Source organism: Bombus vancouverensis, chromosome 15 (genome assembly GCF_051014615.1).
Source record: "Bombus vancouverensis nearcticus chromosome 15, iyBomVanc1_principal, whole genome shotgun sequence".
Classification (NCBI taxonomy): domain Eukaryota; kingdom Metazoa; phylum Arthropoda; class Insecta; order Hymenoptera; family Apidae; genus Bombus; species Bombus vancouverensis.
Window position 1 is genome coordinate 9,927,818 of NC_134925.1, and position 27,956 is coordinate 9,955,773.

General features: G+C 38.9%; 2 protein-coding genes across 2 annotated transcripts in view; one reads left to right on the forward strand and one right to left on the reverse strand.

Moving 5' to 3' along the window:
- The window catches only part of LOC117166304 (uncharacterized), an 82,775-nt gene extending 79,720 nt beyond the window's left edge, over positions 1 to 3,055 (reverse strand). Inside the window, exon 1 of the mRNA XM_033350156.2 lies at positions 2,852 to 3,055. The gene's annotated coding sequence lies outside the window, so the exon portion shown is untranslated. The remainder of the gene's footprint in view (positions 1 to 2,851) is intronic.
- Positions 3,056 to 5,504: 2,449 nt separating this feature from the next.
- Dop1 (dopamine receptor, D1) overlaps positions 5,505 to 27,956 on the forward strand; it is a 56,744-nt gene continuing 34,292 nt past the window's right edge. The window contains exon 1 of the mRNA XM_033350312.2: positions 5,505 to 5,538. Coding sequence (XP_033206203.1) covers positions 5,524 to 5,538 — 15 coding nt within the window. The 5' untranslated portion in view covers positions 5,505 to 5,523. The remainder of the gene's footprint in view (positions 5,539 to 27,956) is intronic.

A 27,956-nucleotide genomic window follows, 5' to 3' on the forward strand; every position in this document is an offset into this window, starting at 1 on the left:
TCAGAAGGAAATGCCAGAGATAATTGAATATCAATTTAAAACGATATTTATGCTTTTCTTCTGATTAGTTTAATTTATAGAGCCGACGAACGCACGACTTACGCGTTTATACTCGCAACGCAAAGTTCCGAAACGAGATAAGCTAGCGAAATGATGAACGAGGTAGCTGTCAAGACAATTAACAAATAACAGCTATTATTATATCGTTAAAGCACTCTTCTTTTCAGTTTAAAAGCGAAATGGAAATAACGAATGAAAGGCTATACGTATACGATAACAGCAGTCAAGGGGTTAACGATGAAATTATACTATTGCGAAAAGAATTTCTCGCCGCAAAGGTGAAAAGATTGCGAGTCAAAAATCGTAGGTGGCAGGTTGCGGATGAAACGTACGATTGAAATTTTATCAAGCTTCTTGATCTTGATGTGCTTTTAGATCGATCGGCTGCCAGTAAATAGAAACTCCACGTAACATTTCATCGAGATAAACCGTAACAATAGCATTTCTTTCTCGCGACTCGAGTTGCTCTTACGAGCAAATAAGAAATAAAGAAGAAAGCAGAGATAATGCAGCTTTTAGCCTCTATGCCTTTGATGGATAGCGTACTATTTGTCACGTCGCGATGTTTCCGCGTTGCATTTCGACAGAATTGCAGGAAGATCGATTGGAATAGTAAATGTATCAGGTGACAATACGCAAAGCCGAATTCTCCAGAGGGTTTCGTACTATCTCAGCGAATATAAAGGGCGAGTCTGAGAAAATGTACATCGACTTTACGTCAGTAGTTCTCGCTATTCTTATAGACGTGCAACAGGTTCAATGCATTTCTCTCTTCGCACTCAGCTTTTTCTACGTTTTGTCGATACTGGATTTTATTTAAAAACGACACATTTCTCTTCCATCGGATAGTTCGATGTCATTCCAATCGCAGAGATGGGGAAAAATGGATAAACAAAAATTCGATGGGTGAAAAACGTGTTTCAACGTGAATTAGGTTGGGAGAATCCTTTTTTAATTCTTCTCGCCGCCGTATGCTATACAATCTCGTGCTCGCTTGACTTTTTCCTTCAGCCGTATCGCACTTACGGAATCCGAGTATTTCAATGGAAACGCTTCCCCTAATCCGACCGTACTTACCTTACGCCCATTTCGCAATAAATGTTTCACGCGAGAAAGGGAATTTTATTGAAATCCAAAAGAATCCTGCTTTTGTCACGAATGCTACAATTGAATAAAAACGAAATGGCAACTAAAGACGGACGGCGACGACGACGACAACGACGACGACGACGACGACGACGTTTCATTTGAGCGAACCGCCCAATCTCTTTCAAACTGTCGTGCCAGTTCGGATATACTTTAAAGGCTGAAGTGGCGTTAATTTTAGATCGGGAAAACTTCCGTGAAATATCCGACTTGACAAGGTCCGCTAGCCAGCCCTGTTATCGTTGGCACATTCGTTAGTAACGATATCGACGGTTTCCTCCTACTTCTCTTAATCTCGATTTACTCCTGCAATTTATTGTTTAATTGAACGAAAAGCTGGCGCGCTTCGTTAAACTGGTTCTATCCATCCGCTAATCGATCACGTTTCTCCCGATTCTTCGTACTATTTTTAATTTATCGGTTGCACGGTTTTAGATTCGCGAAATAACGAGCTCTCACTCGAAAATAACCGTCGTTATTTCTCCACCGTTTCTTATTACCGTTTCACGCGGAAGAACGTGGCCTATTATTAGCAGAGGCTCGAGTCGTATAGTTCGAATCTTAGGTTTAAAAAAAAGTTGTCTTAAAAAAAGATTCATTAAAGCGTTTTTTATATTACACGTGAGTGAAACGCGCTCACCCTCGGGATCTGCTCGCTCAATTTCGTCGCTTGCCCCTTCTTAACCCTGCGAGGTCGCGGTCCTAAAAATTCCGTGCTGCCGATCGTTGGAAACGACGCGACACGACGCGACCTGACGAAATCGATGAAACGAAAGATCCACGAAATTACGCCGCCCCCGCGACGACAAAATTTTCGCTTCCCTCCCGATCTTTCGTGAACGAATCTGTCGATGACCGTCCATCTCATTTTTCTAAGAGCATATCCGTGTCGATACGTTGGCCATATTTATTCATGGCGTGACAAGCGGCCAGTGGTGATTCAGAAATTCACACAAACCGACCTACGAATATACGTTTATCGCCGATGGTACGCAAAAAAGGGAATGGAAAAAAAATTTACACGGTCACGCTTACTTCCACAAATGTTTATCGCGAGCTTTCTTTACCGTCTCGCCCCTCGAATCTTAAATAGTTCGAACGCACGGCACGCAATCCGTTTCAGCGCTAGAATTTATAAGGGCAACTATGACCTTTGGAGAGGAAAAAAAAAAAACAGAGGACAAAGACGGTATAAATTTTCTGAAAGCGTTCATGAATCGCTGCGTCATTTCGTTCTAGTTGATCGATTTGCAATTACGATATATGTGAATTTTGCCACGGTGTATAAATTAATGGCGAATTGGTAACTGGAAGCAACAAATCTATCGTTTAAACGTCAACAGCTCGTATCAACGACTGAAGCTTTCCTGTTAATCCTGAGGAATCCTTCGAAGCTGTCTCGCGATCCAAACATTCAACGAAATAATTTTACAAATTTTTCTTATCATCGCACATCCATCTCTCTTAAAATTAATTTAATCGCGTCGCAATATTCCGCTATACGTTTTTATCTTCGCGAAGAATGAAATCATTTTACTTGCAGTTCATTTTCTAACTACAATACATACTGTCAAAAATTAAGCAAAAGTCGGGTTACTTTTGAGCGAAAGTAACATCGCAATGATAATCGCGCAAGTGCACTCACCACTCTGCAGCATGATGTCTTGTGAATGTCGAGCTAGTAGTGTCGAGACGATACGTCGATAAAAACAATCCAACCGAAGAGGATCACTCTGTACATTGCACTATGCACTTCACTGTAATAAGGTTACGTCGTACTTGTTACGAAGATTATCCACGCGGTACTTATTCCCTTATATAAGTGATTCATTAAAGCAACATGTCACTTTCGTCTTATCGATTCGAACGTCGAAGCACGACTGCCGTTCCGACACGTGCGATAAGTCAAAATCGTCAAGGGTACGACTAATAAACGTTCGTGGTGTATCGTTGATCCGATACAATGTTCTAAACAGCGCGAGCAAACTGCTGTTTATTATGATCGAGCATTTTTTGTTCCTACTCGATCGTATAATTTACGAAAGTATTTGATGAATGTTTACGATAGAAAAATCGAACGTGTTGTATTACGAGCGTTATATATTAGGTCGGTGGATGTGAGATATTATTTTATTTTATATATTCGTATTATATAACGATATTACATATAATAATTTTAAATATTATATTAGAACTTTTATGCGAGTTTAAATTTGTTGCACCAGTATCGTTCATTAAATTTTATCGTATCGTTAAGTATCAACCTCATTAAGAAAGAAGACGTTTACTATGAATGACGTGTATTGAACGTGTAGATGATTGATAACGAAGGTACCAAAACCTCGTTATTGATCATCAGGGATAGTCAGAGTACCGGCGAGTATTTTTCGAGAAAATGTCGAAAATCTAGAATAAAGTGTCGATGCTGTTTCTCAGAGAATCGACTTTGAGAATTCATCGAAAACGTATCGGTAGAAGTATGGAGCAAACGTGTAAAAACTTCGCTTTCTTGGAAACAGAGTCGATCGAAAGGATTTATGTGAAAGAACTCATTTTTTGAAAAACTTATTTTCCCCTGTGACGCGGAATAACATCTTGCCGAGGGTCTGCTCGTATTCAGTTAGAAATTAGCCAAGTTTACGCGTTTTTCGCAAATTTCTATAGCCAATTTTCTCGAAGAAATTTATATACCCGATTTCCTCGGCAACAAAGTATCGGATAAACCGTATTCTGTGGAATCACTGTCTCGCTAATTGTACATGATCACTGGAACACTCTGTATATTTATGACAATGCTGCCTCCTTGTAATACTAATTAATAAATATATATACAAATTAATAAATAATAAATAATAAAAAGTTTCATACGCAAGACAAGTTGCATACGACAAAAATTTTCGTACAATACGTTCGAACAAATTTTCTACAAGTGTTCAAATACCTTCGCGAGTCACTGTATATCGTGGCTGATCATAGAGATCGTCTACCCTAAACTTCAGTTCTTTCCACCTGAGATCACAAATTCGAAAGATTATCAAAAAGATGAAGCTGCGATCGCAGTCACGACTGACAAAGGAGGGAAGAAGTTAATTACGTATTCACGAGGAATAGACTGAACGTGTACGGTTATGATGTTTCGTTCGTGCTTTGATTGCTCACGAAGCAGTTTGTAAAGCAGATATCAGTTTCGGTATGTGCGGCTATAACGAACGGAAGTTGAAATAAATTAATCAGACAGCGAAATTGTATCGTATTTACGCTTTCAATAATTTCAGTGTCAATGGAGTGGTGGGCGCGTGGAATAAAGCAACACTGGGGAACCTGTATACAGAGGATCCACGAGAAGCTGTTTATGCGGCTACTTTGATATCCAGTGAATAGAAGGGAGCAGAAGAATTAATCGAAGCCAGTTAACGAAGCTCTCGTGTGTGAATATACCTATATCATACATGCAATCTTCGGTGAATAATAGCGATCGAATAATTCAGGAGCGCGTTAGCCTTCGTAAGGTTAGTTCAACTCGGCATCCCTATAGTCACTTGATATTGGAAAACTTAATCGAATTCGCAGCGATTAAACACGAGCCGATTATAAGATAACTTGTATACGAGGATATCGGGGCAAGTCTATTTATTCTATGGTGGGAGAAGAAGAAAAGAAATTCCTTGCCATAATTAGACATTCGACTGTGATATTCGCGCTATCACGAGCCCCGGATGACGATATACGAGTAATTCGCTGCAACAACGAGAACGACGAATGACAGCGACGAATCGATAATAGAAATGGGCGGTAAACTCCATAGGGTAGATTCATAATTGAACCACTTTGTACGTTGTATTCCTTTTTTTTTTTCTTTCTTTCTTTCTTTTTTATTATTATTTTTAACTAGAGCGAAGAAGCAAGCGCAGTCGTCGCAAAGCGGGTATCCCCTCGTGTGGCAACAGGAAAATGCAAAAATCCTCATTAGCGTTTGGCGGGGGCAAGATGAAAAGTAACGAGCGGCGGCTGCTCGGAATAAATAAGCTAAGAGAATAATCTAAAATGCGAAGAAGAATCGTCGACGAAAAGCAGCAGGTCGTTGTCGAACGCGGTTGCCCGATTCGCCTGGTTTTTCGAGGCAACAGGACTAAAGGAGGGTAGAATCGGGCAGAAAAGAGGGTGGTGGATGCTGAGTGAGAAAGGAAGCGAAAGGGAGAAACAGAGTGAGAGAGTAAGAGAGTTGGAGGGAGGAAAACGTAGGAGGGGGTGAGAGGAGGCTGTGCTCGGGGTGCGGAAGAGTCAGTGCGCGGCGAGGCGCGCCAGCTGCCGCACGTCATGATTCTACCCCAGGTGAGCTACGAATTTACCCAGAAACATCACAGCACGCTCCTCACTTCAAAACGGGACCGCCAAAATTCGTGACTATATACCACTAATATATACATATATGTATATACATCTTTGCGTACAACTATTACAAAATGATTGTCTTTCACACCAACCCCTCGTGCATGAGACCAGTGTGCTCGATTGAACGGCGTACATCTTCACGTTGCTCGATTTGCTTTCAATCTGTCCAAACACCAGCACGTTACATCAACCAGCATGATTAACAACATCGCTCTCTTCGTTCACGTTTTTCTTTCTTCTCTTTCTTCTACCTGTGCTTTCGTATCCTTCGTACACATCGTGCATCGTGTGGCAAAGAGATGGCCGCGACGTCGGACGAAATTATAATCGAACGATCCTCGAGCATCCGTCGGGACACTGAGAAACCTCGTTTACGCTACTAGACGTAATATCGGCACCGTACTGTTAGCGTATCGTCGAGTGAAACGCCGGGATCACCAGATAGACCGAGTGGCTGCGCGACACGTCGATCGAGGATTTTATGGGAATCGATTCCCTGCACCGAGAACAACAGATCTGCTTCTCGACCGCTCGTAACGAGTGCCGTGTAGCAAATAAAAATTGACGAAAAGGCAGGCGAGGCTCTTCATCGCACACACATGCACACACACACGCACTCTCTCACTCTTTTTCTCTTTCTCTCTCTTTCTCTGTATCTCTCCAGCCTGACGACAGTCTCTGATCAAGCTGCTATTGTTTTCCAATGACGGTCACTCGTCCGATTGATCTTTTTTAACGACTCCGTTTTGCTCTTTCTCGCACTCTTTTATGGTGAACTGCGTATGAAACCAGCGGGGAATATCGTGACAACGCGCACCCTATTGCCTTCTACCAGAGGAAAGCGTAAAGTGATTTTGCACCGTGCAAACAAACTTTATTTCTCGATTCATTTACGGCGGACGCTTTGTTTGCCCGCGTAATTGACAGCCCGTCGAACGTGAATTAATCTTTTGCGCGCAATCGGGCGTGATAAATCTCCATCGGCGAAAATTTCAATTTTCACATGCGAAGACTCGGCTCTACGTACATCCAAGTTTCTTAAGCTACCTCGAGTGTTGTACAGCTACGATTTTTCTATCCCACGCTCTTCTCCTCTTCTCGATCGATCGATTGCCAGCGATTTGAATATCTTCGTTCGCCGGAGTGGCGTTCGGCAAACGCAGCTTGTTGGAACAGGATCGCAACAGGTTCTCTCCAGCACCTCGATCGTTATCATCTTAATCGCACTAATTTATTCCTCCGGACTGTTCATTAGATTTTTCGCTCGTTCCCTCCCAATCACGTTCGCTCGTGTCTCCCTCGCTTTCTCTCAATATCCTCAGGCAACGATTATTTCGTGGTTTGCACGACGAATTAAAGACTCAGCCGTCAAGCCAAAAGTATTACAAGTGTCTTCTGCATACTACGTGCGACGGAGGAAGAAGAAAGGCTGTGCGCGGAAAATGAACGCGCCTTCTCGACGGCGGCAACTCAATTTCGTGGCAGAGCAACGAAAAGGGAAGTGTTACAGCGAGGCTGCGACAAGGCCTGAAACTTATGCATGCTACGCGACAGAATTATGCCGCGCGTCAACCATCGAAATCTTTAACGTGACAAGAGACATAAGAGACGTATCGACATAATAGAAGAAAAGATGGACGAGGAGAACGAACCGGATCGCTTTGTGATTTTACACAGTCTTTCCATAATAACGTTTATCATTCCGAGTCGTTCGTTCTTCGTTTACGGAGGACTCGAGTTTCTCTTCGACCGAACAATTTCCTGTGCAACTTCGAAACGCATCTTGAACATTCCGCTCTCGAGGGAAGTGTCAGCCAGCCGGCTCTCGTCGAGTTTTTCATTGCACCAGACGGCGGGCCTCTTTGATCTTCGAAATTTTTTCCAACTGCTTTCGAATAGCGATGTTTCTATCGAGTCAAGATCAAGGAAAGTTCAATTCGTACGAGTGTTCGCCATGAAAACGTTCTTTGATTCTTTCAATCACCGTTTATGGACGCTCCTCTTGCGCGACGATCCTTTCCGTTTGCGACTATTTTCGATTTGAATTTGTAGAATTTTAACGAGTGTTGTGGCTTTTGCAACGATTCTCCGATCGTTATTCAGTGAGATGTTATCGTAATTCAATTTCGCCTGCGGGATTTTAACGAATTAAGGAAGCTGTCGATGTCAGCTTTTGATCAACGCTTCCGAAGAGGAAAAATATCAATTTTTCCAGGCAGATCCACGAATCGGGAAACGCTGACTCGGGTTAATCTCGTTTGTATGAATCTGATTTAGTCGGCGATTTGATTCAAAGAAGCGCCGCGAACTCCATAAAATAAGGAGTACGATTGCGGTCTGTCAGAATGGAAATATTTCCGAGGGTGTAACGACGTCTGAGTTTCCAAGAGGGTGAAGAGTTATTCCTGGCCCGATTATGGCATCTTTAGCTGCTGGTTCCAGCAACTTCAGCCGAGACACGCCAAAAGTTGAAGAAAAATTTCTATCGATGACGAAAAATTCCCTGTCTTTTATTCCAGTAATATCGTTCCAAGCTTCGATATTATTTCAAAAATGTTCGATCGAACGATAGATCGAACGGTACAGGTGTACCCACGAGTGAGAGGAAAGAGCTCCTTCGGGCGACATACGCGGAACGCAAATGGTATCGCCGACAAAAACGTTGCCCGATTTAAAAAGGACAATTTCGATGGATCCGATTTGATCCGACCCTCGAGAACGCCGAACAGGGAATAGAATTCGAAAGGAAAATCCCAACTCGATATCGGAACTTGAATCGTGGGTCCCCGTGTCATCGTTCAGAACGGACTCTTCGATCTTTGTCGGTGTGTCGAAAAAATATTTTCCCCCTTCAAGTGCCCCAAGTTAACACTCGACTTGACAATCGAGCGACACGGTGGTCATCGGTGGCACACATTTTTCTACGTTTCTTAGAACCATCGCAACGAATAGGATAAATTTCACGTACCAACGAATCTTCAACAGTGCGAATGACTCGGATAACACTGACGAGGGAAAGTGCTCCGATACGATATGCTATTTTGCGAAAATTATTTGTTACGGTGTATATCTCGATCTATCGCGGCGAGATACCTGAAACACGCGTGACAATCGGCGTCTTAACGCGATGCGTTAGAGTCGAGGGAAACGTAACAATTTTGTCAGCAAGGCGAATAATCATTTTTCCGCTCCGATTGCGAGTAGATGGTTCGGCTACCGATCGTGCGAAATATGTGATTTAATCTACACGATATCGCAATTGACTCTGATGGTCGGAGATTGAAAGTTGGTGCGCGAAATCGAGTGTCAGGTGACGGCTGATACATCCGCGAAACGTCTACGCAGGAGCAGCAATCAACCTCTACCCATCCAATTTCGATCGAAACAATTTGGAAGAAAGTCGAAAACGGCTATAAAGTTAACCGAGCAAACTCCACTTTCTTAAAGCCCGATTTTCCCGAGGGTCCGAACGCCGAGAGGCGTGACTCGATCCCTTATCCCAGGGTAGGAAACAATCTCTTTGTAATTACAGAGCAGCTCTTCGATATTTTTTATGGAGCATGCTGACTCTAGAAAGGTCTACCCTACCCTAGGCATCCCAATCACGGTTGGTTTCCTAAGGATTTACCAGCTGGGTTCACCTTACGTCTTCGATGTATCCTCTCCATCTTGGGTTGATGGACAACAGAGAGAAGACCACGACGATACGTACAATCGATAACTCGTAACGGATGGTTTACAATCTGTCGCAATGTGACGGTGTTTCTTGCATTTGCTTGGAAAGCCTGTTTCTGGCGAAGAAATTTTGTGACAAGTTTCGAGTACGATCCATAACTCTTCTTGCTTCTCACTCGCAAATGTATCGCGACAGCTCTCGCGGAACTTCGTTATGGATTTTCTTATGAATACATTTTGCCGCAAAGAGACAAACTCATCGTGATTATAACAATGAAACTCGAAAGCAATCCGAGAATCTACGTAGAAATTACCAGACATTTATCGCGAGCATACACTCGTTGAAAAATTACTGTACGAATGGTAGTCTTAGATGTACAATTAGCGCTAGAAATGGTCTCGCTAATTGATACAACGAATAATTGACTTTTCACCTGCAACTTTCATTCCAACTTCCATGTACAGTCTCAAATCCGTTTGAAATTTCACCAATATAACAGCTGCGGTCGTGTCTCGCTACGATACTAACGAGAGTTAAAAATACTTTCCCGAGCCACTGTATCTTGTAGAATCTGATGGATTATCTGGCTGGGCAGCGATTGCACGCAAACTACTTCCGGTTAGAAGGGCAAAGGGCTTGCCGAGTACGCCTGTTGCGCGTTAAGGCCACAACTTTGCTATCAATTACCGACAATGATAGATCGATGTACTCCGGCAAAACTGCTTGATGAGTTTCTTTAATTACAATCCTCTTCTCGTTAAGCTTCTGCATAATAATCTTATAGATAAACACGGCGATAGATTAATACAATCATCTAACTTTCTATCTTTCTTCTTGCTTTTCCTCCGCTCTTTCTTTATCTCAGTCACGTTCCCATTGAACATTTCCTAAGTACTTGGTTCCTTAGGGTGTATCTAGGTTAAATCTGAGTTAGGTTCGAATTAAGTTTCCACTAAGATTCTATCCTTCCTTCCAACTCCGCCTAATAAAGCGCATATCTACGTCTCTACGTCTATTTATCTCCATACTTTCCAGTGTTTGCCCATCTTACGTAAGACGCAACGCTGTCCTCCATTCAACGAATATCGCGTTTGGAATATTTAACACGAGTTTCCTGTTACATCGCATCGATTGTTCCAAGCTAAATTTTCCACGCGTTATCAACGCCAAAGATAAGCCAAACGTTGAGAGCGAAAGTGCAGTGATACAGATCTTCCCGCGTGCGAGTTTCTGACGACAATTTATTCCTACGAGCCGCGTTCATCGTAAAAGAAAATCGAGGAATTCGTTTCTTCCAAATGAAACAGAATCGGTTCTTACGCTAAATAGTTTTTCTTGTTTCCTTATTACGAGTCCGACAAATTCGCGTCCAACATTCTTAGACACCCTGTATGCATCAGCTATCTAAATATCATCGTTTCTATTAACGTTCTTCCGTTGGTCTAAAAGAATTTGTAAAAGTCAGTTTACTCGGATTTCTAATCTGAAAACAGAGAGACTGTCAAGAGATCCGATAGTTCGATTAAATTTACAATTAAATGCAAACACCATTTCGATTAACGTATATTGTTTTTGAAAGACAATTAAATCGTGTCACAATATTCCGCTAGATCCAGCTATACCACGAAGAATAAAATCATTGCAGTTTCATTTATCCTCAATTTTGTTCGTTTAATTGTAATTAAGATACAGTTTGCGATAGCTGGAAATGACAATTTTTAGCGATAGCGTACGTGTATCGTAATCTCCCAAAAAAAAAAAAATTACATTTTCTAGGAGAAAATTAAATTCTATTCCTGAACGTTTGTAAACAATCCGTCCTAGACGTAGAGCGTCAAGTCGATTTCGGATTATCAACCGATACATCCGATGTTAATACCGTCAAACTCCCTTTCGAGTACATAAGCCGAATAAGGCTGCAAGTATAGAATTACCGCGGAGGTTAATCCTAATTAAGTCGGATGGCTCCTCGAAAACTTTCCGATCGAACTAGTTGCAAGCATATTAACCACGTAATATTTTCTTCTGGCTTAAACGCATCGAGTCTGCGGAAGATACACGGAAATACGGGAAATAAAATGGTCATCGATCAAATGATCAAGATCAAGTTAATCAAGGAACAGTTCGTTAATTCGCTCGTTATACCGCAGCCGAACGATGAATAAATTTTCCAGAATAAATAGCGGACTGAGTTTCTTCCTTGTTTCAATTATGACCGCTTCGATATCAAACATATTCCTCGTAAATGAATCTCAGATTTCCATTAATTTTATCGACCATCTAAAATTTCACCGTGCCTTTTACGTTTAGGCTAAACAACTTCTAACTTAAACAGATTTAACGTATTCCGTTGAGAAATATACCGCTCAGAGATTTCGAAAAACTTCTAATTGCTTTAAATCGTTATCCTTAATTCCATCAATGATCTAAAATATCCCGCTTCTCTGATCTTTTCTGTTTTATGTTGATCGAATCTCTAACTTGTCTTCGTTTAATAAATTCTATGGGCAAAAGTTCACCGTTGAAAAATTTGTTAATTCGTTGGTAAAGATTCGTATCTTGCACTGAATGCTGCATCGTGTTTAAACATTTTCGTACCGCACAAGTACGTAGTTGTTGAACGATCAATTAAGCTGGACAGCTTAATGGAAAGCAAAGGGTACTCCTTTCACTCAGAAAATTCGTGGAAAATCGGAATTATTGCTTCAAAAGTTACTGTCTTTTGTATTTAAGTTCGCTACGTTTCGTCCAGAAGCAGAAAATATATTACACGCCGCTTTATCAGAACATTACATTTTACTCTAATTTCAAATTACAACATAAAGCGTTCACAATTATTCGAGAGTAGAAAGAAACTCGTTTTACCTCGTTGCGAAATTTACCTTTCTTCATAGATGGACAGTAATTTCTTGATATTTTGTGTATGTAAACACCGCTGGAAATGTACTCGATTAACTTTGTCGTACCGATGAAAATCACATCGGTAGCCGTAATCATTTTTTCGTGATGTCAGGTAATTGAATTTTCAATTGAATTTCAGGGCTCGATTTCCAGTCGCCGTTTAATTTAGGCGACCTTTACATTCGCTAGATTCTGTACTCGAGGCTAGATCGATATATCTTCGATCAGTGGCGAAAGCACCGAGTTGGAGACAGCCATTGAACCTGCTAACTAAAGCCCGCTATTACACACTGCGGTGTATATTCTGATACCAAGTGCAAGCTGTTGTGCTCGGTCGAATCGTACAGCTCCATTATTGATACTATCGAGAATTTCGTCAATCGAGAACCCTCGACAGATCCTCTTTGTTTCCCTTTGTGTCCCATCGATCATCGCTTGATCGACAAACCTTTTTATCGGTGTATTTAACAACCCGGAAAATAACTACTGCTCGGCCGTATATCTCGCGATTTCTTATCGTGTGTAATCTTTTGGATAATAACGCGTACTAGTAGCCAGAAACCAGATTCACGACACTGTGGGATTGGAATTACGATCCATGTCTCGATTCATAGGATTAAATTATTAAGCTTTCGTAATTTCATATTTTAATCGAACGTAGGTTTCCCGCGATATAATCGTAGGTTCATTTATGGTAATTGTGTAGCATGATGAATATTTTGCTAAAGAAAAGAAAGGTGGAATTCGTCGAAGGGAAATTAAGAAAGCTTTGCAGGAAAAAGACACTTGTGAACAATTTTGTTATCGGCTCTTCAATTACACTAGGTGGGTGCACGTGAAAATTACAATGGAGCAACGTGATATAACATTTTCGCTCTTTCCTTACGATCGTAGCGTATTAAACAAATTCTATGCGTACGTTTAAAATAAAACAATTTCGAAATAAACAGGATTGTCGGTTTCGTTAGATTTATATTTTTCCTAGTTTACTGAACTTACAAAACAAGCTCTACAAAATCTCGTAAATTCGTCGATCATTCTCTGATCTTTTACTTTTTTGAATTCGCCGAGTCCAGAAAATCTACAAAAACGGACCTGTCACGTTTATCTGCCGTGGATTCGCGTGAAACATTACATCCGATAATCGAAACGAAAGTAATCTTTGCACGTTTGAAATATATGTGTTTAACTCCCATTCTTTAAACGTCCATCGTTATGTTTTTCGAATATTTTATTTCACCGAATAACAACATTAATATAAAAGCAAATAGTTACGTATCCGATTCGAGTTATGGAAACAAAATGTTCCGATTTATATGCTCGTCGTCGTGCCATTGCTTTCTGATAATTCCAAACTTCGTATTTCACCGTCATACAATGAACTTTCTGTTGGTTTTCCAGGCACATCTTCGTAATTCTAAAGCGAAATACGAATCGAACTCGTAGCATCTCTTGCTCGAACGGCATTCTTCTTTTTCTTCCGCTTTTATGCTCCCTTAATGATCTTCGTGATCCGAGTAACTCGCAATGGAGCGAGAGGCCGGTACGCTCTTTGAATCCGAGTAATTTACGCTCCTTGCGAATTACATATCGAAATCCATCGAGCCGTCGATATCGTTTCGATTGATCGGTCGAAATGAACGTTCCGGATGCAGCTCTGTTAACGCGTTAATTTACTTTAAATCGATGCATATCCCTTCCCCTCTGAAAACGTTGATTTGTCTCCGATAGAAAAAAAATTCAGGAAAAATTCCTCCATTCACGCACACTCGATACACTTGCCAGCGTTTTTAAAAGTAACCGGACATTTGGTTCTTTTTCACAGACGGAAATTCAATATGCAAAAGTGCATAGAAGGCGTAAAATTTGCAGATGTACGTACACAGGACGCGCGTAATCTGCAAAAATATATCAAATATTCAAAGTACAGTACTCGTTATATCATCTAGTAGGCGAAATAAATCTCTACCTTCGTTCTACCCCGTTAATTATAATAAACCCTGTAAAAATATAAATTTGCGTAAATATCAGCGGACCACAGTTATGATCATTACAGTTACGTAAATATCTTGCAGATGTTTAGATATTTCTGGGAAATTTAAATGTGCAGATATATACACCATATATATATATAAACGTAGCACGTAAAGATGATAAGTAGCCTAAAGGTTAATAGACACTTAAAATTTATAGTCTCTATAAAAGGATAATAAATATCTGCTCACTCTATTCGTTAATTCACCATTAAATTTAGAAGCTTTCTAAGAAGGAAACCTATAGGTCTGTGATCGATAGACGACGAATATGTATTTTCTAATCGAATATCGAAATTTTTCTCTAAAATCTATTACAATTATCGATTCAAACTGATATCGAAAAGCTAACGCGAAGACTTCTTCTTTATTTTATGAACCCTACCTACCGGATAACTTCTCCATTGGAACTTTTTAATAAAATTCATATACTGTTCGCACAAATTCACTTAAATGTCCGAATGTCTATAGACAGCAGAATATCACGAACATCTTCTTTTGCGAAGATTTTACGAAGACACATAGAAAGTACGTGTATCTTCTTGCAAAGGCGAACGTATCAATGGAAAAACTTACATCGTGATCGTTCTTATCGCTCGTTCTTCGACACGCAGATAATTAAAATTCGCGGACAAGATACACATAGCCTTAGTTTATTTTTGCACAATGATTATTCGGAGAGAACGCAGGTTTTATCGAATCAACCCTGTTTCTCTGTGTCGTGCTTGATTTCTTCTCGTATCGCATCGCGTTCCTGTTCGTCGATCGATCAATTTTTTTCTACGTCGAAAGCTCTCGACAGCATCGACGATCGTCAGTCGACAACACTTTTCGTTGTTCACGAAACTCTTTCGAATCAGCAAGAAAAATAACGATGTTTACGTTCGATTCGAACGCCGATAAACCACAGGTCAGCTTTTATAACAATTTACAATTGCGCTGTGCAATTAGCACGTAATTTACCATTGTACATAAATTACAATTGTATGCGATCAGCGTGATATATGCAGCTGCCATGGTCCTTGAAAAATGCGGCGAAAAATACAATACAACCGATCCCATGACGATGGACTTTGTATAAATTATTTTTTATTACCATTAATATTAACGTATAAAAAATAACATAACAGAAACATCTTTCGTAATTGATGCCGATCTAGACGGTTTTTTAAACATTTCTTCGAAGTTGTAAACATTTCTCTGTTTGCGCGACAAGCAACATTCGTCGATTCACTTTTGTTTCGTATTGTACGAAAGAGATCTCGTCAACTCGGGCACAGGCCAAAATCGCTTAGACGTGATCCAACGAGAGCATTCACAGTAGGCGGTGCGGTTAGGTCAAGTGAAAATCTGTCAACCTTGGCGTCGGTTTACTAGCAATCGAGATCTCTGTCCCACGGTCGGAGAGGAACATGGAGGACGAGCGTTTAATCGATCTTCGTACGAAATTACAGCGAGCTGTAACGCGATTTTCATTAAAGTATACTTGGAAGACGACATTGTGCCTACTTCCAGTGAACAAATCAAAATGAAAAATAAAATCCTAGATTTTTGATCGTAGTTCGACCGTACCTTTGACCGCTAGTGTGAACGAAGCTTAAGATCGTCGTATTCGAGGAAACTTGAATCAACGAGCATTTCTTGTTACCAGCGAACGAAACAACATCGAACAAATGAAGAAAATTAGCTTTAATTCTTTAAATTACGTAAAATGTTTTTATTCCATCTACTTGTTGTATGGTTTAACGTTAATGGTAATAAAAATTGATCGATACAAAACCTGTCGTTCAACAAGTTCAATTATACTCTTCACTGTAACGCGGTTAAAGTAAATGTTAAGCAAATGTTGATCGCGCATGCACAGAAAAATTATTCTCTCTCTCTCTCTCTCATTTAATGGCGAAGTTGTATTTCAAGTGGTCTGTATCTCGGTATCTCGTGTGCCAGCGTGCGCATGAATTTTCCTACCTGTAACCGGCGGGGTAAGTCGTTTACCCAGATATTTATCGGTATCGTGAAATCAGAATCCAATCAGATCGTAAATCGGGGTTGACGTTCTCTTCGGCTCAAATTCATTCAGCTTTCGAGCCGATCCACGGAATTAGAATTTTACTGATAATGGCGAATCTTGCGGAACGAATTGAATCGTTTACGAATCGCTACGCGAATTTCCCCATGATTCGTCGCCCTTTCTTTTTTCTTTTTTTTTTTTTCTCCTTCTCATCAGATCGCAATCAGGATAAACGGGATTTAATTACGACGGTCGTGGGTAGACCGGAACTCTTTCATTCTTTTTCCCATCCGCCGCCTGCGACTGCGCTTGCCATTCCCTCGTCGACATTTCTCTCGTCCTTTCTCTCTCTCTCTCTCTCTCTCTCTCTGCCTGTCTTCTCTTGTCTCTCACAAACCTTTTACGACGGAAATTTGTTTCGACCTGTTGGAACAATTTTCGCGATCCTGAAAAACGCGTTGGTTTCTTTTTTTAAAACCGATTGTCTACCAAAATTGTCCAGGAAGGCAGAAATTCTGTCACCGAATCGTTCAAACCGAGCGACACTTGAATTTCTCCACAGTCTATTTCCACTAGTCAGGCACAAAATCGAAACTCTTAGTATGAAATAGGTGCGAAAGGTGCAGAGTGTTACGTAATAAAATTGTAATAGGTAGACTGGCGATTTTTATTCGTTTATAGAAAATTTGAAGGTGCAAAATCGCACAGAATACGCAGAGTTCAGAAGAGATAAAACATCTAGAGAATAGTACTTCCTATAATACTTGATACGTAAAACAATTTTCTACCGAGACTCTAGCTTTTTAATTATATTCTCAAAAATATGAATTTAATACATGACAATATCATAAAAATCCACGGTCTAATGATAAATGTCACTGACGTTCTCGTTTCATTTCTATTTAATACTTTCGTACGGCAGAACCTCGTTTGTCCGAGACGAGGCAGTTCGGATAACCGAACAGTTCCGATAACAAGGATTCAGCAGCTATTGCCTGAAAGCTGCCTGAAAGCAACAGCAGCTAAAAACAAAAATTCCACAAAATTTCGCGTGCATCAAAGTTGATGGTCATGTTCGTTGGAATTGTTGAATTAATCACCGCGCGGATGGCAAACACCATTTTCGTAGCGCGTTAAGAACACGGTATTGTTTTAAGCAGCGAATAGTAATACAGTTTTGCATTACCATGAAACATTGGGAACAAAGGACTTTCGACCTCCCTGCCATTTGTCCAATTGTTTGTCGTTTAATTAAATGGCATCAACTTGGGCGAAATTAAACGAAGCAATTTACTGAAGCAATTCATGAGAATACGCATTGCACCGATGAATCTATCATAACCACGGAATTGAAACCGGATATCGTGCGGCCTGTAATACCTGGCATTTTCTGCAAATTTGTATTCAACGTTATTTATTCGATGCGAAGGATGCGACACATTTTTACATTATGCGCCGCACACGATATTGTGGACTTTTATTAACAGCGTAACGCGACGCGTCTTTCGCGGCTATATAAAGTTTGAATCAAACCCTAGAAATATATATAGAAATCATAAAACATTCACTGCGAATGTATATTTAGTAAAAAATTAATATACAGCACAAATAACCACTCGAAGTATACGTATAATGAGTATTACGGATATTGCCATTAAATATTGAGGCTTATTAATGTAATCGACGATCGACTGTTTAAATATCTCTGTGATATGTGTAAAATACATGTATACCTATTTGCGCGAAATATCTTGCAGCTTTGATTGAATTTCACCAATATGTTGCCATTTAACCGTGATAATGTGTTACATCTCGATAGATCAAAGTGTCTCGTATAACATACACAATATACATTTATAACAGATATCTACATGATACATATTTACAAAGGATACCAGATACAGACAATTGTAAAGGTATTTTCGTAAGCCACTATATATTTTTTTAAGGAAATCACAAACCTGAATTACTGTAGAGAGAAAGAGAGAGAGAGAGAGAGAGAGAGAGAGAGAGAGGATCGATGAACATAGCTACTGAGCAGACTATACCGCTGCGAAACTAACGGCAAGTGAGGTAGATAGATTGTTATCGAAATGTCCCCGTTTGGCTAATTATTTGCCTATCGGTCGCAGGGTAATCACCAACGTTTCGGATCGAACGCTATATCTGCTCATAAGCTGATATTACAAGCTCGATATAGCTTCTATATCACGAATCGCAGCTTCTTCGTTGTTTGCGAACATCATCCTCAATGCCGGATAATTAATTATCCGTGAAGTCTCGTGTAACAATTAGACTTCCATAAATATCATTTAACCATAAGAAAAAAAATGGCTAAATTGAGGTGATTAAATAACATGAAATTTCTAGTGCGAGTTTAGCGGCGTTTTAACAAGAGAAATTTCACAGGTCTTCCAGCAGGGATTAACTCTATGCAAATAAGATGAATCCACTTCGTAATCCACCTTAACCAACACGATGCACGCTTAATTCAAATGCATATTGTTGTGCAAATACGTATTTATACAACATTAAGACGCTTGCAGAAAGTCAAGTTACCTTGAGGAATGGTTGGGAAGCTATTTAAAAATTACTATCTAGTTTGAAACTTGTGTGAAGATGGATGAAGACCAGAATTTTAAGACGTATGAAGGATTCATGAATCGAACGTTGCAACAAATATCTCGTCTTTATATTTCAATCGATAATACGCAGAAATATATAAAATACGTACAGTGAATTGGTTATAGCACTTGATAAATCTAACAAATCTCCGTTTAGGTTTGATTTTGTTTAATTATGAAATTAACGATGGAATTATAAATGATACTTACTGATAGCAAAATTATGGAATTGAAATAGCACAAACAATAGCAATCTAGGCAATATAAGTAATTGTTACTAATAATTTTCTAATTAATATTCCAAAGAATCTACTTCGCTTAATTGCTCGGTCAACGATATTACGGATATTTTCCATGAATTTCATTTGATAAACTGTAGTCAACAAGTTATTCGATCGTCATTTCCACCTGCATTCGAACAAATATTATTTATAATTTAATGTTTCCCTCGGTGTATCAATAATCGAACGATGAATGGATCGAGTTTCTTCACTTATTATAATCGTATTATCTCTGTCATCATGAATAGTTTATGATGCTCCAATGAAACTTGAAATCACTCGAAGATCATAAGTACTAATTGAGGTCGTGTCAATAGCGTTCGATATCGGTCGAAGGTAGCAGGGGTCATCGAGGTCACAGGATTAGCGTTCACATTATGGGATACTATCATCGATAGATACTCGAGATCTTTCAACAATGATCTCGCAAATAAATATTGAAATTCATCGGTGTTTCTTCATTTCATTCATTTCGTTCATATGAAATGGATACAAAAAATATTCACACACACTCGTATTTATTGTAGCAATTAATTAATTAACTAGGTTCAGGCGTATTCAGTTTCATATCATTTGGTAATACGGTGATATGAATAGAAAAATTGTTACAATGAAAATGAAATGGAGAGTCTGATAAAATATGCTATCGATATTTTGTGTAGCCATTGTAGAAGGTTCGAAAACTGCTACGTTTTTCAAGATGATCTGGCAATCTTGAAAGAAGTATTATATGTGCTGCGAGAACGTCTGAGAAGCATCCATTACTGACTATCACGCTTAAAGAAACGTTTATTCATATTTTATTCCCGACGTACAGCGTTTCGCAAGAGTACCTATTTCAATATTTACTATAAAATTTCTTTACAAATGTATTAGGCGAAAATAAAATGTCGTGTGCTCTTTCTCTATTTCCTCATTTTTTATTAAGTGTCCTACTTTTCTATCCTAATTGTGGGAAACTTCCGTGGTGTAAACAGGTTTCATTATTTCAGGCTTAATGCTTAAAAATTACGGATTTACGTTTAAACGACATTAAACATTGTGAAGTTTGAGATCATTCTTGACCATCCGCTTCAAACACCTTCAGGTTCAAGTACACGAGATAGAACATCTTCTAGAAATATCTTTCAGAACTATCGTTAGTACAAAGATAACAATTGCGATTAGTCGTAATTCTGACCTTCTGGTTTTACACAGAAATTAATGTTACGATGTTGCAACACTGTCAAAATTCCGAAAGAATAGAACTCAGTCGAGTTACCTAATTCGTTAGGACTCTTGACATCTTTCGCCGTGAATGATCGTACGGACAAATGAAGGCTGACGTGTTTTCGCGAAATGAAACTGAAATTTCTAGCTTGGTTTCGCCGTTTTTTTCGCCTATCTAATGGCGCATAAGCGCAGGTTACACGGGCCAAATGGAATCCTTAATAAGTGGTCAACGTTTCCCTTGTTCAAAGATACGAGTACCTGCCTTTCATTCGGTCCTGGCGAGTCGCTTCGATACCGTTACAGCTAAGGCGAATTAAAAGAAATCTCACGACGAACATTCTCTTCCTCCGGATAAAAGAACCACTCCCGGTATTTCTTTTCGATTACCTTTGCTCCACCGAAGATGCTACTTACGAACCGACCACACTAAACGAGAAGATGCGCTATAGTCGTGTTCTTTTGTAAAGCAGTGAACACTATAACAGGCTACTTCCTTGTTGCTGTTCTAAACGGTATCTTCGTTGATTGGAAATTGGATAGGTTCGACCTGCTCTTCCATACCATCGATTTATTCAACGTTGTATAATACAAAAGCAATTTCTTTTCTCTGAGAAAGACGAATTAACTCGTCACTCGGGTTCTGTTATTCCATATGAATTATATCTACATTTACAAAGACTGGAATCGACTGAATTGAAATCGCTTTACCTTTACTACGTATTGGGTCGAGTAATAAGTTTGTCTGTTTCACTATTTTATCATTTCGGAGGATGTTGCAAGCGTTGTTTAAAGATACATCTGAATCTTTTTACCAAGGATATACAGGGCGAGTAGGTAAAAACTATTAGCTGAAATCAATCGTTAATTGCTGATTTTATTAAATAACGTTTGTAGTAAGATCGATTGCATTTAAGAAGCCTGATCGGATAAGTACACGTTGATTTTTGAATATCTTAAAATGATTAAAAAATCAAAATATACTTGTCCGACCAGCATTTTTAAATGTAACGAGTTTTAATAATGAAATAATAAAGTCAATAAACAACGAGTTATTTCAACTGGTAGTTTTTGCCGACTCAGCCCGCATATTTATAAAAGAATGGAATAAATATATTATTACGCCAGTAGCTGCTAGCCCGCGGCTTCCCTCGCACAGTATTTGCCCTTTTAACGATTTATGCTTACTACATTCTATTTGAACGCCCTTTAGAAGCTGAATTTCAAAAGATACTCGAACACGCGTTTGTTTATCTTTAATAAAGATTTCGTATGGCGAGTCCCATATTTCCAACTTCATCAACTCGTGGGATATAGGTGTCCTTTTAAGAAGAAATGTATCCCTCTTTTTACACTTTTAGGATAGACATTTCGAAAAATCCTTTCTTGTCTCTTGTCTACGTCATAGAAGAAATATACCGTCCAAATTTCACGTTTCTAGGTACAACGATTTGAGCTGAACGTTGGCGAGTGAGTCAGTCACTTTTCCCTTTTATATGTATCTGTATAGAATACAAATTTAATTTCACATGAAATTATTACTCGACCTACGCTTCTGATTTCCGATTTTTTTTTTTTTTTTTTTTTTTAATGCAGTAAAAGTAGATAGTTCTATTTTAATAGCAACGAATACGTTCCAACGCGTTTCGAGAAGAATTACATCTCGTGTTGACTATGACACACGTAGCGAGAATATCACGAAAATCTGTGACCTCGCATATCGAATGGTAATTAGATAGGAATATAAATTGCACGCGTGGTTTCACGAAATATTAGGATATTTGTGCGTTAGCATAATTTATCCTAATGCATACTCATCAATAGCCTCCCTCTCTTTGATATTAACTAATTGCGTAATCGAATGTAAGCCGTACACGAATTAATGTAACATGTAGCTAACAGAGCAATGATCAAAAGAGAATCTGGAAAATGGCAGAGATTTTAAGAAATTTCTACGAATATATCTAAATCTTACCGCCTTATTAGTTATCAGTAAAGCGTGGACATTTACGCATTTAGAATATATGAAATTTGAAAGTGTAAAGATACATATAATGTACATAATATGCAAAAATGTATAGGATATTCAAAGTATAGCAATCGTTAAACTGCAGCACCTCGTAACTGTAAAACCACACTAAAACTTTTCTTCTTATACAGGTGCAGGATACAACACGAGAAAATCAGAGTAGAAAGTTGGTAAAATCGAAAAGTTAAGGCTATTATTATAATTTCGTTTCATTGTATCCTGCATTGAATTTTTAACGAAATATTCTGTTACGCTAATCTTAATCACGGCACAAGAATAATTTCCTACCAACTTTTATATAACGCAAAATATAAAAATGGGAAAGTTTCAGCGATTTTATATTTATGAGACGCGGCGTATTATTTAATGAATGAGATAAATCTCTGCTGAAGTTCCACCTCTTTCATCGTATTCTCAAGAATATCAGTTTGTATAAACGTTCGCTGTATAGGTATCGTTATTTCAACGCAAATAATAATTGCAACGCATCGCAACACAGATAAGACGCTGTGAAGTTAACGTTACCGTAACGAAGACGAAACAAAATACAGGATGAAAACTCGTGAGATCGAGTCACCGAAAATAATGCCACAGGATCTTATCTTTCGTGATTAAGACAACCCTTACAAAGTTGCCGCTTCCCTAAGATAGATAAAATATTATCTAAATCAGGAAATGCTAAGAGCAGCCTGTCGCTACTTCCTATCGTTAAACAAACTTGCTCCAGATTAGTCCTCGAATATCACGATCGAACGAAAGTCAATGTTCCGCGATTGCCATTAAAATTAAAACGATTCGCTCGATTAAATCTCGTTTGGTGACGTCAAAACTCGTCAATACCTTGGTACGAGATTATAGCAAAGCGGTAAGTAGCGAGTGTTGCGATCTGAAACAGTTCGAATTAGTATCGTATATGTGGCGACAGATTCGAATTACTTCGAACAGCAATCGAAGCTTAAAATTCTTAAAAGTCCCAATTCGAACATTTTTAGATCCCATCGCTACTCACCACTCTGGTATATTCGCAACCTTACTCGACGCAAATTATTTTGAATTAGTTCTTTTTAACGTTTCCACTAACCATTACCCTGGGACCGTAATATCAGGTCGTGTAATAAATTCATTGGTATTTTTTAAAACGTGTGTGTGTGCTATTTTTATGCATATAAGATCTATTTAATCAGTGTTGTCCATTACGTTGTTCTATTATCCTTGTGCATGGATTATCTCTTAGCTACTATCGAAAGAAATAATATTATAATATACCATCGTGGATGAAATTTCATCTTGTTGCGTTTGTTCTTATCTCAGAAAGCAATAAAGTCAAACAAATGCAATGAAATTTTGTATTACCGCTCGCTATCACGTAGAAGGTAGAAAAGTTGTTTGCTGACGATATCGAGGCAAAATTTGTACGAGGTGAAATTCCACCTATAATAGCCTTTAAGGGTTAAATTGCTTATTTACCCCGGCACTTTGAGCTTTTTAAAAAGTGTGGTAGACTGTGATATTCTTTAAACCAGTCGATATTTAGGGAAACAATTTTTCCAAATACCGAGACGATCGATATATTCCGACGATAAAAGCATAACAAACAATCCAGTAATTTGAAACATACGCTGCACTTGTTTAGTAACAAACAATTCTCTTTTACGAAGTATAATGTTTGTTTCTCCTATCGTTAAATTATCATTAACATGTAATGTGTTTATCTATCGCAGTTGACATTAGTAAGGTTTCTATGACACTTCCAAGACGTAAAACTGAAAAACGAATGAACTTCGTACATAATTTAATATACGAAACAAAAATATTGTCAGTGGTGCACATTTTGCATACTTTTCGAAACTTTCGGCGCTGTTTAGGATGAGCTTAGTTCGAGGATACCGTAGTTACTCGCTTTGGCTTGCAAAGCTTTCCATTATGAGCTTCCATTATGAATCTTTCCATTATGAGCTTTTAAGGAGGACCATTAAAAATGAGTAAAGCCGCCGAAACTTTCGCTAGAGCCAATGAAAAATGACTTAAGGCGGGAAGGTTTACTTCTGCTACGAACAAGTAAATACACGTCCTTGCCGTAACTGTCGAGTTGCCAAAATTAATATCACCTATCGCTACTAAAACTTGCAGATGATACATGTTGCACAGCCAATTGTTTGTTTTCCGTAGCCAAACATCTTCGTATTCAGTTTGACTCTGTTCTCTAAAAATATTTTGTTTTTCATGCACAGTCCATGACGGGATTGCAACGAAAGAAAAAAAGGAAAAAATATCGCGCTTTTGCGGTAGCGTGTAATTAAAAGGCTTAATTGGAAAAAAATCACGAGCTCGCTTGTTAATAAGGTTCCGACGAGCTACGCTGCAGTAGAGCTATGAACGAAAATTTGCTGCCAACATCGTGCATCCTTATTCATTAAAATGAGACGCACGTGATTAAAATCGAGTAAACGCGAACAATGAAAATCTATCCGATGATCTTTAGGTTTGTTAATATTTCGGCGTTTAATAACGAATTTCGCGTTGATACGTCTTCAGATTCCCGTGATCTTCGAACTCTAAATTATCCGACTACGAGAATTATACGATCGTAGAATAGAAATTTATATCCTTTAATTTGTAACTTGTCAATTTGCTGATATTATTGCTTGAGAAATCATCGTACAAACGAAACCTGCGATAGTGTAATTAAATATAAATTGACAAAATTTGTCAAACATCGTTCTCCTCATAAACGCAGTAAAAAGTTAAAAATAATCGCAATTGCGATGCGTAACTCTTGTGGGACGTGACTCGCCTGAATAAAACCGTGTGCGCTCTACCTATTGCTAAAATGACATCAATCGACAATTGATCATGTTCACCGTACTGAAGCATCTATTCTCTCATTCACGCGTAACGTTTAGCACGCTGCAACTTGCATAGGTTACGATGCCTACCTATTTAGTAGGTTAGGTTGTCACTATCCATTTCGAGGTTAGGATGATACCTATCCTAACCTATCATTGCACAACATTGTGACAGCGCCTCTAATTACAAGTTGCAGCGTGCGAAATTTCGCGTGTAAATGAGAAAATGAGTTAGTACAGTAGGCAGGAAACCCGATTAATTTTGAGATTGTCGATTGATGTTATTTTAACAATAGATAGAGCGCCCGCGGTTTTATTCAGGCGAGCTACGCCTCACAAGAGACACACATGACAGAACATAGATTACTCCTTACTTTTTAGTGCATTTATGAATAAAACCTTGTTTGTAAATTTTTATTTTCTACCGTTTAGTAAATTTTTAAAACAATTTTTACACTATATCGATCGATTTGACGACAGACACGGAAACAGACATATACAAGAGGAAGCTTGTAACGTACAAATAAGAATTGATTTGACCCAGTTTGTAAAGGAACATTGAATTGAATAGAATAACTGTACTGTCGTCTACGATGAGTCCAGACGCAAGAAATCCGGACAAGTAGAAACGTGTCGAAAAATTTGTCGGCTTCAAACGTATCGAGTTGAGCGAGATCTTGCAATGAAATAAGAGTAAAAAGCCTTTGGGGAAAAAAGACGGACTATCGATAGTTGAGAGAAAAGTAAGAACGTCGAAAAGATATCTATTGCGTTCCTTGCCTTTCTTAGTTTCCTCTGCTAATTTTCCAGCCCATTACATTTCTATTCTGTAACTTCAGCCAGCGGCGTATCATTGGAAACCCAGCGACTGGGACAGCCGCACTTTGTTATTTTCTGCAATCGGAACGCGCGAATCCATCGGCGTAGCGCTCGATAGCAGCTGCACGAAATCGCATTGGAAAATGAATTTCATTCGGCTAAGAACAAACACGAGCCTCGCGCCAACGATACTTGGAAATTTTCTGATATTACTTGCTACAAGGATACTGTAGTTCCAGGCATTGAGAAAATTTCTTCTTTTCTTAAATATTTCAATATCATGCAAAGGATGCATGAATTTGCGACTACATCTTGCAGAAAATGGCATACGCTGTTGCCCGGTTTTCTTTATCATTGTTTCAGTGCCTGCTATCGACATCCATTATTCATTGTACAATGTACATGTACAACATGCTCAAGCGTAAGAACACTTTGTATCTCCACCTTTGTACGTGTAGAAATCGAATTTTCTATTCTCTATTAGAATTACTCCGTGAAAAATATTCGCCAGTAATATTTCGGCAACTACAAACCAAAGGAGATGTTATTGGAATAAAGGAAAAAAATGGATAAGTTTAACGTCTCTTTTAACAACTTCCTTCCAGCAGAAAGTCAATGATTTTCATCGAACCCACGCTTTTTAATTAATATCTAAATATAAAGAGTCAAGCCCCGATTTCATTGAAGTTCCCAAGAAGAAAGATATAAAATTATTTAAGAGAGGAAAAAATGCCATAAGCAGGTCGATAAATAAATAACGGATGTTTGAATATTTGATTTACAGCTACGGCGTTCCATTGGTTTGGAGTTTATGAAATCGAAGTAAACAATTGCTGCAGCGTTCCTCCGACAATAGAAGCGGCTTTAATATTCATATTTTATATCGCGTCGCTGTAGATATCACGACTATTAAAGTGATTTTTCCCTTTCTGAGAATAGAAGACGGAGGAAACGACACGATAAAACCGCGCTTCTTTGTTTGCTTTCGTCTTCGCTGGAAAAAATATCCGCCCCGAAGAATAAACAACCACCGAGAGGGTAAATCTAATTTCGGGGGCTGAACTTTAAAACTTGGCCTGCGGGGGCTCATTTATTTATTCATCTGTTCATCCAGGCATCGCATTCGTTGAGACAGTTTTATTGTTTCCCGCATGTTTCTTCGACCTCCGTCCCTTATCGTCCATAATTTGTAATTCGCAGCGACATTTCCTTGGGTTTACAGCTTCTTCTCTTTCAAAGCTGACAAATAATATGAAACACGTTTGGCGTATGAAAAGAAATTGCTTTCGAAAACGAAGCGCCATCCTTCAAACAAAAGAAACCGAAAAGCCAATTCCGACCGATTTCACGGATGTTCTATCACATTCGTTCGGCCTTTGTAGCAGATAGAACGCTCCACTCGCTGCATTTCTTTTAAATTACACTTCCAGAGAAGTGCACGATCTTCGAAGTAGACGTTAAGCACACTTCCTCTTTATGTCTGTTTCAAAGCTCACGGTACAACGAGAAAGTAACGAGACTACCGCTCGAGCTTGTTTCCGGCAAGACGTAATTCGATTATAAAGGTATAGAATGATCAACAAAATGATTTTACGTTTTATTATTATTACACCTGCGTGTGCTTGAATATTATGCTACCCTCCTTAATTAAAGTATTCTTTCATTTCTCAAGATATCGTAAAATATTTGAGATTCTCTGTGTTTCTGGCTTTTAAGCGTAGCTTTAGAAATGATCTAATTTATTCGTCGTAACTATAATTCTCATATAGTTCTATTAGTTTATAATTTTCCGTGTATCATCCACTAACGATAAGTCGAACGATCCTGAAAGTGTTCGCGCACGATGTACGGCATGCTCGTCATAAGCTATCGTTAATGCAACGTGTAGTTTAGTTATGATTTTTCTAATTCTACCTTGAAATCGATGTA